The sequence below is a fragment of the Rhopalosiphum maidis genome, chromosome 1 (assembly GCF_003676215.2).
Source record: "Rhopalosiphum maidis isolate BTI-1 chromosome 1, ASM367621v3, whole genome shotgun sequence".
Taxonomy (NCBI): Eukaryota; Metazoa; Arthropoda; class Insecta; order Hemiptera; family Aphididae; genus Rhopalosiphum; species Rhopalosiphum maidis.
In genome coordinates this window covers 36,132,108-36,149,940 of record NC_040877.1, presented here as the reverse complement: position 1 = coordinate 36,149,940, position 17,833 = coordinate 36,132,108, and the positions used below count along the sequence as shown (strand labels likewise).

The 17,833-nt window shown below is 27.2% G+C and overlaps 3 protein-coding genes across 4 annotated transcripts; 1 reads left to right on the top strand and 2 right to left on the bottom strand.

Annotated features, from left to right (window-relative positions):
• Positions 1-2,986: 2,986 nt before the first annotated feature.
• On the top strand, positions 2,987-5,529 carry LOC113550635 (40S ribosomal protein S3-like). 2 transcript variants are annotated; one of them, XM_026952592.1, is made up of 4 exons: positions 2,987-3,105; positions 3,182-3,219; positions 4,711-5,218; positions 5,292-5,529. In XM_026952592.1, exons 2-4 carry the CDS (start codon positions 3,187-3,189, stop codon positions 5,486-5,488), a joined length of 738 nt encoding a protein of 245 aa, XP_026808393.1. In that variant the 5' UTR covers positions 2,987-3,105; positions 3,182-3,186; the 3' UTR covers positions 5,489-5,529. The 2 variants fall into 2 exon arrangements, with proteins under 2 accessions (XP_026808393.1, XP_026808394.1); XM_026952593.1 differs by having other exon boundaries at positions 3,000-3,105; positions 3,187-3,219.
• A 2,767-nt stretch (positions 5,530-8,296) lies between these two features.
• LOC113555530 (RNA-binding protein 25-like) lies at positions 8,297-10,920 on the bottom strand. The gene is made up of 2 exons (XM_026959920.1): positions 10,725-10,920; positions 8,297-10,641 (listed from the first exon to the last, which is right to left on the bottom strand). The coding sequence occupies exon 2, from the start codon at positions 10,619-10,621 to the stop codon at positions 8,399-8,401; it is 2,223 nt and encodes a 740-aa protein (XP_026815721.1). The 5' UTR covers positions 10,622-10,641; positions 10,725-10,920; the 3' UTR covers positions 8,297-8,398.
• A 698-nt stretch (positions 10,921-11,618) lies between these two features.
• Positions 11,619-11,999, bottom strand: LOC113550273 (keratin-associated protein 5-3-like). The gene is made up of 2 exons (XM_026952006.1): positions 11,937-11,999; positions 11,619-11,840 (listed from the first exon to the last, which is right to left on the bottom strand). Exons 1-2 carry the CDS (start codon positions 11,997-11,999, stop codon positions 11,619-11,621), a joined length of 285 nt encoding a protein of 94 aa, XP_026807807.1.
• Between the last annotated feature and the right edge of the window lie 5,834 nt (positions 12,000-17,833).

The following is a 17,833-nucleotide window of genomic DNA, read 5'->3' as shown; positions in this document are numbered from 1 at the left end:
GGATATTAGACTAGGCATAGCTCAAGTTTTAAGCTGAATCTACTTTTATATAAGTGTGTATAATTTCACGAATTTATATATTTTACCCATTTTTTTTTTACCACTAACTATTGTTTAATAATTGTATATAACTAATGACGCCAATGTCGATTTTATAATAATATTATTATTATTGAAGTGCTGTAAAAATGATTTAATTATTATTTATAATTTTTCTTTTTTAATTTCTTTATATATATTACAATCATTATACTAACAACTTATATAACTATTATGATTGTATATAGTATCGCGCAAACTGAAAATTAAAAATAATACTTTTAACTATTTCTAGCACTCGAAATATAAATAATAATTAGTTAAATTTTAAATTTTAATAATATACATTTTTATTTTCAGTATTTAATTGATAATTATCAAGCACAATTGCAAAATACCAAATTATAAACATTTTTGACTTCATCAAGGGACATAGGTATAAAATCGTTTTATTGTTTATATTATTTGAGAGTTTTTATTAAGAAGTACATTGCATATTAAAATCCATTAAATATTAAAATATCAACTGACAGTCCGCAATACGTAAAACAAAGGGGTAGACTAAATGTAATTTGCTGACATGCTGACACACCCATTAATCATTAAAATACCTATAGAAAATGTAAGTGTCAAGGACTTATAATACATACAACATACCATTCATCTCGTCTTTCAAGTACCTACTTGACACTTTACACTTTGGTTTACCTGCTTCTTCTCGCTCTTAAGTCTCAATTAGAAAAGTAGATATTCACCTGAAATAGTAATGGTTTTGTATATTAAAAAAATTCAAGTTTTATAATACGTTTTTTCTTTGAATGTAAAAGTACTAGAAGTAGAATATTTCATATTTACATCACATTGTATTTTCAATATCGGTTAAATAGAACTAAAAATTCAACTAAGACGTAAGAGACTGTTTACATAAAAACCTTCCATAATTTGATAAAAATTACAATCATTTTTATTTTTATTAGAATTATGTATATTTAATTATGGAATTATGTTATTGTAAATACTGAATAGGTTCAAATACCAATACAAATTAATATACATTAATTAATTAAGTATTGAATAAACTTCAGTTAATTTCTGATTTTTTTTAACTAGTAACTACTAATTTATGAAAATATTTCAGAATTATTTTGTATTACTTACCTATAAATACATAATACAAAAACGTTTAGTAATTAATACTTAGTATACATAATTAGTAGTATCACTTTTCTGTTATTTTACTTACATATAATCCAACCAATTGTTGTGTATGAAACTATGAATAATAAAAGTACCTATCTATCAAAACATTTTAAACAATAATGCTCGTAATATATTTATGACAAATCTCTACTTTAGAATATCAATTTAAATATTTAATAATGTATGTAGGTAAAATACAATTTCAATGTTTAGGTAAATATAAATATTTCTAATAATTATTTTTTTTTATATAAAGCCATATAAGTAAGTATACTAATTATTGAAGTACTATAAAAACGAATTAAAATGTCGGATGTCCTTTCCTCTTCTTTTTACCTATAAATTATTTAATATTTATTCACCACACTAATCTATTAAAAATTATTTGTTTATTACTAATAAGTACCTAATGAGTTATATAAATAAAAACAAAAAATGTAGAATTAAAGATTTAAAATATAAACAATTTTTCCTTTATAATTTTATTCATAGCCCTTAGGTACTAAGGTACCTAATAGCAAAATAAAATAATATTTCTCAATTTGAATAACATATGAGTAAAAAACTCTTGAGAATTTTAGATAGTGAGATATGAAATATTCTATTTGATTCAAAGCTCAATATTTCAGTCCCCGCATCGTAAAAAAAAAAAAATGATTTACAAGGGCTTAACTTTTTTCAAACGTACTTCAACGTAAAGATACATTATACTTTATAATTTTTATTATATTTATATTCATATTATTTGGTAATTATTTATAGGTATCTAATAACTAATTATTAAATAAATAATACCCAATAAAATAATTTACCGATTTACATAAAAAGTTGATTCATTTAATATTCGCTAAAATTTAATGAACCTATCACGGACCACCAAATAATGTTTTAAATTACCATTAGCTCACTATTGATTTATTATTATGGCTATTGTTTATGCGAACCGTCATGATTCATGAGTCATTGCCCCATTGGGCATTGGTATACTTTTAATTATATTAAATACTAAATAGGTATGGATATTTCATAGACCAGGCATAGACATATAAGGCTATAAATAAGTATCAGTATAATAGTCTGTTATACGTCTACGCACGATGCAAAATTTACATCAACGTGGAAACATATTGTACATATTTTGTACCTATTAATTATTATGTCTATGGTATGTCCACAGATTAGTATGTCGTATAATGTGCCTTCTATAGAATAGAGGCTGTAGCAAATATATTATCAGTCACTAATTATGATTTACTGAGACATTTCTTCCATTTCCAAGGTTTCCAGAGCAGATCTCAATTTTAGGGCACGATATGGCAGACTACGTAGCTGTGAAATCGACTCAAAGATGAAGTAGAATTAGTATAGGAACATCATTAATTTATTCTGTGGTTACAGTTTAATAAACAAACAGCCCGAATTTTTTTGTTATTGCGTTTCCCAAGTTCATCGATATTAAATTTCCTCATAGTCATCGTGAATTTGTGAGTCTCGTGATGCCTACAATAATATTGATTACAAAAATACAAAATAATGTTCGCGACACGATTTAAGATACACCTATCAAACATCGGTATGCATTAAGGCTTAAATCATAGATCGCGCCAATCGCGGTTTTAATATTTAAAAAATAACTAATATGATTACGGAAATAATTTTTAAGCATATGCCACGTTATCTATATGTGTTTTTTTGAACTATACTTTCTGTAACTGTCTAAAATTGTGTTGGTTACACTGTAACGTTGGCATTTCGTCAAGGAAATTGTTTGGTTAACATTTTTAATGCCATTTGGACTACGTCTTGAAAATTGTAGCGTGCCGTCAAATTTTATTTTGCCCTTGCCCCTCGGAAATAAGTAGCAAGGTAAGATTTTTAGAAATTTTATATTGTATTAAAAACTCCATTTCAAGTACTTTATGTGAAATACATTTTTTTTTAGAAAAGATGCCAGCTAAGACGACTTCTGTTAAGAAAAGGGTGAGTATATTATGCATCTAGCATGTTTTCTATTTCACTATTTAAGACTTGAATAACTTAGTTATTACAATGATATCTTACAACACATGGTTTTTTATAAAAATTTAAAAAAAAGTGACCTCGATTCTTGAAATCTTTTTGATACAATAATCATTAATCACTGCATGTGTCTGTCATCGTATGCCATTTACAAAGTGTATCTTTCTTTCATAATGAATGTATTATATAGTTGTAAATGTCTATTATAAAAATGTATTTGCTATTCACGATTAATTTTTGCTTATTGATTTGAAACAACTGTATCAAATGATAGATGATAATATTGTTAGATTAATATTAACCTAATCTAGTATAGTTGTGACAATGTTAGGATTAATTTTAACAAAATACATAGCTATAATATATTTAAAAAGATAATATAGACCTTAATAAAAAATTTTTAAATTGTACACTTGGTATAATAATTATTTTTCACTTATCTATATTTACGGTTAAAATATTATTGCTTATCAGAGACCAATATTCTACTGGTATGAGTAGTTTTAAAACAAACCGTTGATTCTTCATTTTTTCTCCTGTGAGCATTCTGGTTACTTCTTCACTTTATTTATTAATTAAAAATACATTTGCATTTGGCAGGATATTTTTTTATGTATAAACCTACTTTTGGAATAGATTAAATATTCATTTTTATACACGCTGCAGACAACTAATGATGTTAGAGGTACATTAACCCATCAGTAGGCATGTTAATATTTATAACATGATTAGGCACAATGAGCGCGGTGCTCACTTCTCCTATTTTTACTATTAAAAGTGATTATTCGAAGTGTAAGTGAAAATTCTGGTATGAATAATTAATTAGGATCACTATAATCCAATACTGATTGACTGGATTTACATAATAGTACCTATAGCGTGGCACAGACTTTTGTCAGGACTGGCCATTTTAATCCATTGTCATTTCAACACAAGACTTTAGATTGGGTTATATTATTTATAGAAAAATTCCCAGGTATGATAACATAAGGTATAAATAGAAATCGAGTGAGCACCACTCACTACTGCTCATACGCAACTACTGATGGGTTAAAATAAGACAATACAACATTTATACATTATTGTATAATTATAAAAAAAAAAATTTATAATCTGTACAATTATAAATCAAGCACCAATTGTTTATTAATTATTTTTTCAAAATAAGTATTTATATTTTAACCTATTAAACTGTTAAGATAAATTAAAAGACAGTTGATGAAAAAAAAATTGGTAATTTTTGCTGTGAAAGTTAATATATTCTCCACATTTTCCTGATCAGTAAATTTCAAATTGTTGAGTTCAATAGGTTGTTTAAAAACCATTTGTATGGTGAAATCAATTTTTCCTACAAAAAAATAAAATAGACAAAATGCTAATCACTAGACTGGTACTATACCTGATGTAAAATATATCAGTTATTATAATACTAGTTTTGTCTTTTTTTTTTAGTTTGTGTCTGATGGTATGTTACGTGCAGAACTCAACGAGTTCTTAACACGAGAACTTGCTGAAGATGGTTATTCTGGTGTTGATGTCCGTGCTGCTCCATCGCGCACAGAAATTGTTATTTCTGCAACACGTACCCAAAACGTATTGGGTGATAAGGGACGCCGTATTCGTGAACTTACATCTCTCATTCAAAAACGTTTTGACTTCAAAGACAAGGCAGTTGAACTTTTCGCTGAGAAAGTAGCACAACGTGGATTGTGTGCTGTTGCCCAAGCTGAGTCATTACGTTACAAGTTGATTGGTGGTTTAGCTGTCAGGAGAGCATGTTATGGTGTGTTGAGATTCATCATGGAAAGTGGAGCTAAGGGATGTGAAGTTGTAGTGTCTGGTAAATTAAGAGGTCAACGTGCCAAGTCAATGAAATTTGTTGATGGACTTATGATTCACAGTGGTGACCCATGCAATGATTATGTTAATGTGGCTACTAGACACGTTTTGTTAAGACAAGGTAATTGTTGTAAACGTTATTTTTTTTTTTTTTTGAAAATTATTAATAATTAAATATATGTATGTATTTTTAGGAGTTTTGGGTATCAAGGTAAAAATTATGTTGCCATGGGACCAAACAGGTAAACTTGGCCCAAAGAAGCCTTTGCCAGATAATGTCAGCGTTGCAGAACCCAAGGAAGAAATTCTACCCATAGCACCAACCAGTGATATTAAATCTAAACCCGAAGTAGCAGTACCTGCTGTTCCAGTTGTACCTGTTGTTGGTTGAAATGATTGTATAAAATAAACTAAAGTTTTTTTTAAACACAAGTCTTGATTCTATTTTATTTTTAGTTATTAACTTTTTGTATGTTAGTATCAACAGTTGGAAGGGTGGGCGGTAATAATGTTCTATATAGCAATTTGTAATTTTTACAAGAACAATTAAAAACAAAAACTGTTTTGCCGTATTGTATACCGGTTTCTAAGTTTGTACGTGATAATAGTGTACGATAAAAACATTCTGGGAAATTTTCAATTCTTAAAAAATATTGAGATTGCTTCATAGCGCATTATTCTGCAAAAATATGAAATCCGAAAAAATGTTATATGCATATGAGTATAGCGATTGCCTTGAACAAGATTTCTTAATTTTTTTTTATTTATGTTCACTTAATAGAACCCCTATTTTATTTCAAACAGTTTTAACAAATTATCTAAGGATTATTTATAACAAAAATAGAATTAATTTAATTATAAAGAATTCCGAATTAATCAATAGTCTTAAAATAAAAATATAAATAGTACTTAAAATTTTATTAAGATGATTAAAATTTATGTTTATTATTACAACTGATATACCTACTATTGGTGTTTGTTGATATTAGTTGAATTTTCATATCAAGTTTGGCATGAGGTAAGAACCTTGTTTTACAAATTAAATGTGTAAATATATATTTATATTATAATACAGTAGTGTGGTGAACAACATTTATTTTATCTTATGCAATTGTTTAGCCCTAGAAATGTATGTTGAACTTTGAAATTAAAATTTGTATGGATGAAAGATAGTTAATGAACATAGAATTTTTTTATATTAAATTGTTCATGGCCTATGTTCTTTAATGAAAATTCTTAACTACCATACAGTTTTAGATTATATAATATTATATTATATAGGGTATAGTGGATGGGTCATGTAGGGCTTAAAATATGCTTACCACAACACTGATATCATTGATGAATCACTAATTGCATAAAGGGAACATGTCCAATTTTTGACGAAATTGAGTTATCACTGAATTTGTAATTCTCTACCTTCGATACATATTTTGTGTAAAAACTACTAGTCAATAAAACTATAATGGACATATTTTCCTCTGATGTTTATTTTTAGTGCAAATTTACCAATGGCCAATCTGCTAGCAGCAATTTAATTAAAGAAATTATGTAACAACTGTCAGGCATTAAGTACCTGAAATGTAATAATTAAAAATAAAAAAAAATCATTTTTAAATTACCTCTGCTTATAACACAAAAAAAAAAAGGTTAAGTGCGAAAACAGGACATGTTTATTTTTTTCAAATGGCCATTAGCATCATGTTCTTAATTTTTTTGTTGAAAATTTCAAGTGAATTTTGTTTTTAAAAGACTTATAGTCAGGCTTCTTTTTCTCATTAGGCATATGCCCGCGATCGATGGGGTCCCCTATCTCTTACCAGATCGTCAACCGATAATTGATATTTATTACCGATAAACTTATTTCGAGAAAAATCAAAGAATAATCGCTAATAGTAATAATAATAAAAATAATTTATAGTTAAATTATTCAATATTTTTTTTTCCTACCAACACCTTATTTACCTGTTTTAATAAAATAGTACTGTCCAATTCGTAGGGGCCACATTAAACCACCGCCCAGGGCCTCAAAATGGTTAAAGACGTCCCTGTTTATAATAACATGACTTATTTTGACAATTATCTTCTTCCAAGTCTTGTGTAGACAGTTGTCCCAAATAAAATTTAGTTTAATGAACATGTATACTTTCTGCAAATAGTGATTCATATATTATAATCTGTAGATTGGTTTGTTAGTATGTTTAATATTTTGTTTATTTTAAGCCCTAAAATATAAATTACTTAACAAATTGTAAACTACTAAAATTGATATCTATACGATATAGCCTATACTAGCTAACAATAGAATTTATAGAGGTCAAAGGATAAAATTCTTTGGTCTCACAATTCTTGTATTATATCAATAATAGAAGTGCTGGTAGATTGAATATTCAAACTTCAAGTAATCCATTTTAATTAACATTTTACCTACGTTTAATTTAATTAACTAAATTAAATATGTTTTTTACATTTTTTAGTGAAAAATACATTAACTGTAATTTTTAATTAATGCTATGACAAATATTGAGATATGCTTAAACTTGTGTCTTAACTTTTAATCAGTAATTATGAAAATGTATGATTACTTATAGTAATACTACTATATTATCAATTGTCTAGGTTAGCCTAAACATGACCAAAGATCTAGATACAAAATAATGTATAAATATAATATATTTTAACTTTTTCAGTAATAATGAAAACTATGTATTAATCATATAGTTATTATTAAAGAATAACTAATGTTAAAAGATAGAAATAATTGAAATCTTATAATAGTTAGTAGTATTGTTAAAATTATATTTTTCCAGTAAGTAGTAAATTAGTTGCAAAATAGTTGAACATAAATAATAACATATTTATGAAAATATTAGAACTTGGTCTGATTCATAAAAATTACAAAACTGTGATGCATAGTGTATACTCATTGTATTTAATCGAGGACAACATTGAATTATTTTAACACAAATTTTTTAAATATTTGATAATAAATATAGAATAATTAAATACATACATATTTATAGTACATAATAGGTGAAATAATGTTTAAGGATATTGTAATGTTAAATACAATAATATAAATGCGGAGCGTATTTTAGTCAAACAAAATAAAAATAGTATGGATTTTAAATTACATAGATATTTTAACTTTAAATCAATTAGATATTGTTAAAAAAAATGATTCAATAAAAAACTATAATGTGTAATATATTGGAAAAAAATGTAAATAGATTTTCAATTTTCACAATATTAATGAATTATATTATATTTACAGAAATTAATACATAACTTATTATACACACTACGGGTCTTTATGACCATTTTCTTCTAGTTTAACTAATCCTAATTTTTTAGCTTCAACTTCGTATACTAGAAGTCTCCACATTTTTACAACAAACACTTCAGCCTCTTCGTCAAGTACCATCTGAACATCATCGAGTATAGCTTGAGGACTACTACCAGCTAACACTTTTGAACATATAAAATCTACCAGTGTTGGCTCTGGCTCACCAATATATTCAATAATTTTTTTATTTATCCACGGCCTAATACGTTTTTCCATCAGTTGGTTGTCAACTACAGTCCAATCGAGATGAAACGAGAACAAGTCATCCTTATCAGTGGGAATGCGCTCAATTAACTGACGAATACTTTTTTTCTTTTCTTCGACAGCTTTACTTTCTTCTTCTTTTTTATCAGTATAATCAAGAGGAACCAATTTTCTTTTTTTTGGCCTAGGCAATTCTTCATCATCGTTGTTAAATACATCTTTAACATCCATTCTTTTCTTAATCATCATAGTGGTAGGTTGGGTCATAGGTGCGAATTCAGGTGGAGGTGTTTGAGACTCAACACTGGGTGGTGTAGCTGGTTGCTGCGGACTGGGTGTTAGTGCCTTATCCATGATATGTCTCTGGCGTTCTTGTTCAACTTCTATGTTTTTTTGATTTTCAATTTCTTTTTCAATTTCCATCTCATAGCGTTTTAATTTATCCTTTTGTTTTTCTGCAACATCTATTAATAATTTTGGCTTATACATTTCCTCTCTGGCTTTTAATATCTTGGCAAATTCATATTCTGGATCTTTATGATCACCGTTATATATCTTATCCCGAATGGCTTCCAGTTCATCTTTTTCTTTTTGTCGATCTCTTCCATCTTCTTCTATTTCTTTTTCACGCAGTTCAATTCGTTTTTGCAAATCTCTGCCTTTATAATACTTCTGATCGTCTTTTTCATCATCATAATCTTCTAAAAACTCTTTTAGTTTTTTGGCATTTCTTTCTCTTTCTTCTTCTATCATTTGTTTTTTAGCACGTTCTTTAGATAGCTCCTTTTTTTTTTGATTTTCTCTGATTTCCCATTGTTTACGTTTCTCTTGATATGCTATTTCTCTTTCTCTTCGTCTATCATCTTCTTTTTTTAACTCTAGCTCTTCTTCTTCCATTTCTTTTTCTCGTAATCTATTTTTATCGTAGTGGCCTCTGCTTTTTTCTGGTTCTTTTTCTTTACGATTTTCTTTGTCAATGCTTTTTTCTCTATCTTTTTTTTCTCGTTCCCTTTCTTTGTCTCTTCTTTCTTTCTTTTCCCTGTCACGTTTATCTCTTTCATCTCTTTCCCTTTCTCTTTTGTCTCTTTCTTCTTTTTCTTTATCTCTTTTATCTCGTTCTTCTCTGCGACGTATCCTTCTATTTTCTTCAGAATCTGGACTTTCTGGAGTAGCATGTCTTCCATTTAGTTTTTCTTTTTCTTGTTTCTTTTTTCTTTCAACTTCCTTTTCTTCTTCTCGTTTTTTCATGACTTCTCGAAACTTGCCTATTTCTCGAAAAATTAAATTTTTCTTTTCATCTTCATTTGGTACCATATCAAATCCAACACCATCAACTATGCTTGGTTTGTCTTCTTCTTCATTTTGCTTACCTTCTTTAGTCATTTCATCATTGTGCTCTGTAATTATACTATTAATTCTTTGTCTACAATATACTTCAAATTGTTGATTTTCTTCAGAATCATCAGCACCTTTTTTTTCTGCCTTAAACTGATCTAATGTTTCTTGCGCCTTAGCATCTACTTTCACTACAAGTTTTTTACCGCCTACTTCCATATCATGTAAAACTTTGATGGCACGCAGGGCAGCTTCAGCTCCATAATATTCACAAAAACCAAATCCTTGCACTCTTTTCCAAGAAGCGATATTTCCACAAGTTGCTAAAATGTGTCTAATCATAGTGTCAGGAGCTTTTTCAGAAATGTTTCCAACAAATACAGTAATGGGTGGTTCTGAAGGCGTTGGCTGACGGAAATTTTTACGAGTAGCGCGTGGATTGAAACGTGGAGGGGCAGAGACCACATGAGGTGTTACAGGTACAACTAATGGAGCTTGTTGCATTGGAGACCAAACCATAGATTGAGGCATTGGGACACTAGGCACAGTAGGAGTGAACGGCATAACTAAATAATTTGGCGAAGTGGTTGGTAAAAATCCGGCAGAAGATGCTGAAGTATTTAAATTTGGATCATCCATAATATGTGAAATAATTAATGCTATAAGTTAAATAAACAATAATATTAATATTGATATAATTATTTTAAAGAATACTATAAAATACTATCATAACATATCTTACCAGTACTTCCATACGTCTAATCACCACGTAATATAACACAGTGAATTGTTTTTACATAAATTTAAAGTTAAAACGTGCAAGAATAAGACAAGCTGAACTAATTCGAATGTCTTACAGTAGTCATTAAACACTATACAAGTATATAAATTACCCTTATGCAAATAAAACACACTTTTTAGAAGAAAGCAATTTTATGATAAAAGTATAAAACAAATTAAATTGTAAATTGATAAAAATGATAATGTTTGTTGTATTTATCAAGGTCTTTATTTCATGGAAGAGTAACTAAAGTCCACTCAATTTCAAAATGTTTATTGCCACTATTATAATATATTATAATATAAATATTATATTGTTATAATAATAACAATAAACTTATTTAATGTTGATGAATTTGAATAAGTCATCTCAAATAATTTATTATAATATATGTATATCTCGAAGTGATTTTATATCCCCCTTTAACTTGGAGTTATCACAACTAGACTGTATTACATTGGTATATTAGTATTATGATTGACTTATATTTAAAAAAAAACCATTAAGTATATTAATAATGAAATGTATTATATTTGTATGTATACACTCAAAATTTTTTTTACAAGATTAAATACTTCTTATTAAATAAATTATTATTTATAATAGACATATTTTATATCACAAAAAAAAAATCTCAACAAGATCAACATACGAGTATTATACAGAATGTTATATAACTACAGAAAGAGAATATTATGTAAATATTAAAATATAAGCAACATGAAATATAGGAGTAAAACAACATTTTTAATATAAAAAAAGTGGGAAATTTTTCAATATGATAATTTTTTATCAACAATTTCGTAATCGATATAGAAATTGCACAGTATTAATATTATTGTTTACCTATTTTAGTTAACAAATGCAACCTTTAATGCTACCGCATAACGTATGCCCTCCGCAACCACCGCATCCACCGCATCCACCGCATCCACCGCATCCACCACATCCACCGCATCCACCCCCACAACTTCCACAACAGCAGCAACAACCACCATTACCGCAACCACAACCCCCGCCACCACCACAACCACCACCGCCACCACCACACTTTACATTAACAGGTACAACGCAAGTCTAAAGAAAAAATCATAGACAAACATGGAAAATTATTACAAGACTTCCATTTTATAGAAACCAAAAATTAATAATATAAATACAACATAAACTTACCTGAACCACGATTACAAAAATTACGAGTAAAAGACTAATCGGAAAAACTTTGGACTTGGACATATTTTAAACAGCGGAAATTGTATACAATAATATTGAATTATTATAGTATCAGTATAACGAACGTAAAATGAGAATATTATATGGCTCGTATTCGATTTAATATATCAGTCTAAAACAACAATTAGACACATATTTAAATAAAATGTTTTGTTTTAAATTTCCATGAAATAAATATTATTATACAGTTATTATCGTTTCTGCACGATTCGGTAGTATGTTTTTCAATAAACATAAAATATACACTATTCTTATTTGATTTTGAATTCGTGCTTTACATGCGCTAAACATATTATACATACTATTTTGTTTGAATTCGATATCAATAAAGTATTTCAAGACATTTTTTTTTAAAAGAGTGACATACAATTTGTATCAGTTTACACAATATCAGCATATACGCTATGAATTAAAAATACCATGAGTAAAATTTAATGAAAGAAGCCATCTAGTTTCGTCATTTTCAATTTAATAGTCTAAATAAGCATGGTAATCATGTAAAATTTTAAAATATCCCGAGACCAGTTACTCTTTAATTGCCTTGGTGGATTGCCGGGTATCGGGGTTAGTTTTAATTAGAGGATTTGTATGAAAAGATAGCATGTCGTGGCAATTTTTATAATAATGCTTGGTTTCTTTATTTAACGTTTTTAGATTTAGATCTATGTGAAATCTCCAATTTGATACATAAGGAGGGCCGTGGGGCATTTGATAGTTTCCTTTTAGCAATATTTTGAAAAGTTTGAATTTTGTTTAAGTTTAACTGTCTTGCATTGAAATATTAAGTCATTAAGAAAATATTATTCAAGGTTTGACTAAAATTGAATAAAAATAAATAAATTTGAATAAGCCCTTCAATTGTTTTATTTGTTATTGGTACTTTTTGTATGTATTCAACAATTTTACTTATTGTTAAATACATACATAATATATACAACTTTTTTTATGTACCTACATAATATATATATTATATCAAATTTTCACAAAATTGGATATTTTAACAAAAATAACGATCATAGTTGTTATGTCATAATTTAAAAAATATTATTAGTAAGAACTTACTTTTTATTATTATGTTTATTATTATTTATTAAAGGTAGGCATACAAGGACAATTTAAAAATATTTAGATTAACTTTAAGTTATTTATATCACAAACAAACGAATCTATCTACAACGATCCCCGATGGATAGATAATAGATAGTACGAATAATGTATTGACATAAGTATAGGCACGGTCTTATAGAAACTTGGTGTTAGAAACTTTCTTAACTTTTTTAATAATATTGTACTAATTTAGATGATTTTATACTTATATAGTTCATTTAAATTTTTAATTTCAAAATATTTTTGCATGTAAGCGCTTCTATTATAGCTCATTAATCCGTGGTCCAATTTATCTTGGTTTCATTGATGCAACAAGGGAGGTGCAAGGGGAACTTAAAGATCCCAAAATTCCAAACCCCAACCCTTGATTTGTATCCATACAACCGTAATACTTAATTCATTATTAATATTTTGTGGTAACAATTATATTAAAATTTTTATTTTATTTTTTATTATATTATTTATTATTATTGTATGTTAACTATAGACATAAATACATAATATAAAACGTAAACTATTTATTCAAATTTAATATTATAATTTATAATAAATGCTAATAGAATAAATATGCTGGCTAAGTAATGTTTGTTATTAATTTTCTTTTAATATATATATAAAGAACTAATAAACTATAATATACCCATTAAACTGTTTAATTCTTACTATTGTTATAATTTTTAATTTCGTTCAAAAAATATTTAAATAATGTACACCAGTTTTTATTTTCATAAATAATATTTATGTTTCTTCTATTATAGTTCTTATTTGTAATTTCTAAAAGTTTTCCGCATCTCTTTTTAACTTTTCTTGTTTCTTTATAGAAAAATTATTGCGAGTCCACGAGATGGTAGGAAATTATTTTTATATAAGTTTTGGTAGGGCCGGATTGACTCCATGAATCAGGTACCGAGTTAAACCCGGTGGGCCATGAAAATTTCAAGTCATGATGAGTCAGTTACCGAAAAAATGTTAAGAAGTAAAAGTTGAAGAAAAGGAGACTGAATTGGACTTCCATAGACCATAGTATAAGAATTGCTGTAAGTTGTTGATATCTTATTATCTTAATATTACTATTTTACTATTTTATTTAGTTGTCATTCCTTTACGCGGCACCACTCACTAGTCACTACTTAATCATCCAACACATCGACTATCGCTGGCCGGCAATACACACACTTATATGCACATTATCCATTTTTTTCGATATCTTATACGCAGTGTAATATTTGAAGTTCGTAAAATAGCGCAAATCGTATTTTTATTTTTAGGGTTGTTTATTGAGCTAAATTATAATATATTAATGATACATAGTTTAATTTGTATATTGTTTCAATTATTTTAATATATTTTTAATATATTGATATTATAATGGGTGCAAATACCATGGAATTCATTATATTTTTTATAAGGTGTACCCAATTATTATCTAAATATTTGTAAAATTACTATTAAAATATGTCATTATTACATTATCTTGCGCATGATTAAAAAAAAATGTTATATGCGATATGCCTATATACTATATAGTATATAGAATCAAGCGGATCAGCTAATTAGTCTGCGATCCGTAAAACATTTATTCATTATTTTATGAGTAATATTTATTTTTATGTATAGACTAAAAACCCTAAAGTATTGTAATTTCAATAGCCCAGCTCCATTTGCTATCTGTCTAATTTAAATATTTACAATATAACATTATTACATCATAGACTGTTATATTTATTATTGATTTAAATAGTATAGAGTATTATACCTACCTATTATTATATAATAATATTTATGTATTAAGTATAATTTTAGAATTGGAAAAGTGTTGAATTTAAATAATAGTATACCATAACCGGAGGAAGGGTATTATCTTTTATGTAACGTAATTACTTTTTTTTCCAAACAACGATTTATTTTTTCTATAAATTATATTTCATGGACATAAAAACTTGCAATGTATTTATTTAAATATGCTAACTATGCTAATTTATAATCGAAAATTTTTGGTTATTAATGATTCAAAATGGTATTTAATTATTATATCAAAACGTATAATTCATAATTTCTATATTCTAGTTCCGTCTCGTTATTAATTCAGGGAGTAAAAACGGGTTAACCCGCAAAATATGTAACCCTATTTTCATATACCTGCAAACCACTTACATAGCACCTTACCCACGTTACTCACAAATTTTACCCAGTTTCAGGTATGAAACTCGTAAACAATTTTACCCGGTTTTTGAACGCAAAACCCATAACTCAAAAACAATTTGATCCATTTTTGGTATACCATACTCGTAACCCGCAAACAATTGTATCCGGTTTCGGAAACAAAACCGATAAACAATTGAACCTACGGTTTTGAATGCAAAACTAATAAACTACCACACTTTTTACCCGATTTTGAACGCAAATGATTTGTCCCACTTTTGTACATCACACCCCTAGCCCACAAACCATTGTACCCATAACAGACACAACACTCACAAACAATGCCATCTGATTTTAAACGCAAAATATGTAACTCATTAGTCCATAACATTTTTACCCGGATTTTAATACAAAATCCGATAAGTAGGTTCTCAAATAAATTTTAACCCATTTTAACTCCCTGAACTTACTTTACGATGTGACTAATAATTTCCCAGCGCCTGCAGCCTCAATTATTTCTTTAGAAGCTAAGACACGCATTTAAATTCAACACTAGTAAGCTGGAAATGGGCAAATGCCGTGCTACGACAAACTAAAATTATAAATTTAAATTAATTAATTAATACCTTTTTATTCAATGTATAATTCAATATTTATTTGTTTATATTACTTATATGTTATATTGGCGTATAAGATACATTTTATACGCGAGAAAGCGCGGTTACTAATCTGGCTATCTATATCAATTATTATAGTCGATCAACGTTCGCGCGTTCTCGCTTACGATGTGGATTAGGCCTATTGGGGACACCACAATAAAAAAAAAACGCGCCTCGTGTAATACCTCATAAACAACACGGACAATATTATTGTATATTTGTATGTCGTTGACAATAAAGGTGGTGTGAAAAATTACACAACACTGTTATCTTAATATCTTACATAAAGTATTTATTAAACAACAATTAAACAATTAAATTAAATTTAAATAAAATAATAATAAACTGGTTTAAAATATTTAATTAAAATTTATTATCACGTGCATTTCCAAGTTTTTTTTCTGTGAAATTATATCTTCTGTACCTATAATATGTGTTTTAATTGTGAAAACATGAGTTAACTACGGCTGGTGCGGATAGACTGTAGTACTGTGTTTGTATACTGTATATGTAATCGACAAAATTGTAGTAGTATCATCATATACGTCGTATTATATCGATTATCGATATATATATATATATATTTATTATTAGATATAAAAGTCCAATACTTCATATAACAACAAAATATAGCAATGATAATATAGATAGATTATGGAGCAAAAATATTTGTACAAAAGTACTAATTACTAATTACTAATAAGGACATTTTTATAAAAAAAAACATGAAACGTGCAATTTTGTCCAAAATAAAACTTCCTTTAAATTAATCTTCATCTCTTGATTTGAATTTGTAGCTTGTTTCTACAGGATTTAGAACATGCCATAAAAAGATGCAATTGCACGAGAATCCTGTCTTTAGTCATAATAGTCATAACACTCATAACCCTACGGGGTTTTATTTTTCTCTTGTTTTTTTTTTAAAAAACTATAGTTATAAACATTGATGAACTTAATATGATTAATAATTTATTGCGTTTAAAAATTAGAATAGATTGAAATTTCTGGCTTATACTATAACATAATTTTGTATTTAATCATATTGTGAACCTTTTACGCTGTATTTATACGTAGGGCTCCCTGCTCTTCTTACCTATTGTTTAATTGTTTTGTATTAAAAATAAATTCATCTATTTTGTAAACAATTTTAATACTTTTTCCTAATATCTCTAATTTATCTATGATCATTATTTTAATGTGAATTTAATTATTTTGTTCGTTACTCGAAATAGACTGCAGTTATATCATAATTGTATATTTATATAATCAATTACATGTTATTTGCTTTTTAAAACGCATTTTATTGTGGACACATCGTTCATTTATGTATGTTAAATTCATTACTTAAATAAATTGCCAACTATTCTCATGTGACCTCTGGATAATCATTGATTATTCAATTACTAATAAATATCACTGGTAATACCTCATAATTTTAAATAATATAGGACATAGGAATATTACCAATTAATATAAATGTTAAATGGCGATGGGTCAAAAGTATATTATTAAATATGATAAATATTTTTTTTAAATAAATATACAATAAAAGTATACACTAAATCTACAAAGAGTAAGACTAGATCTGAAAAATAATTTTAATGTAAGCAGTTGTCCATTTACGAATTGCCACACTTTTTTATACTGCAATGATATTATATCAATAATATAAAAAATATATGTTAAAAATAATTAAATTCTTTTATTCTAGTTAAATACTCAACTGAAACAATTTTTTCGGTATAAATGTTTACTTCAAATCGTCATAGCTATAATGCATAAGTCATATTTATCATTGGCTATTTATATATTATTAATAATTATCACAAAATATATTATTATTCACAATATAAAAATTAAATTTATATATTCTTAGATCTACAACAAAACCATGTATTACATTAGAAGTTTATAAGTTCAGTTTAAGTA

Bases quoted from the DNA above. Each gene is read 5' to 3' on its own strand.
- LOC113550635 (XM_026952592.1), top strand. From the start codon at position 3,187: ATGCCAGCTAAGACGACTTCTGTTAAGAAAAGG. The intron at 3,220-4,710 runs GTGAGTATATTA...TTTTTTTTTTAG, and splicing joins CGACTTCTGTTAAGAAAAGG to TTTGTGTCTGATGGTATGTT. The intron at 5,219-5,291 runs GTAATTGTTGTA...ATGTATTTTTAG, and splicing joins ACACGTTTTGTTAAGACAAG to GAGTTTTGGGTATCAAGGTA.
- LOC113555530 (XM_026959920.1), bottom strand. From the start codon at position 10,621: ATGGATGATCCAAATTTAAATACTTCAGCATCTTCTGCCGGATTTTTA.
- LOC113550273 (XM_026952006.1), bottom strand. From the start codon at position 11,999: ATGTCCAAGTCCAAAGTTTTTCCGATTAGTCTTTTACTCGTAATTTTT. The intron at 11,841-11,936 runs GTAAGTTTATGT...TTTTTTCTTTAG, and splicing joins TTTTTGTAATCGTGGTTCAG to ACTTGCGTTGTACCTGTTAA.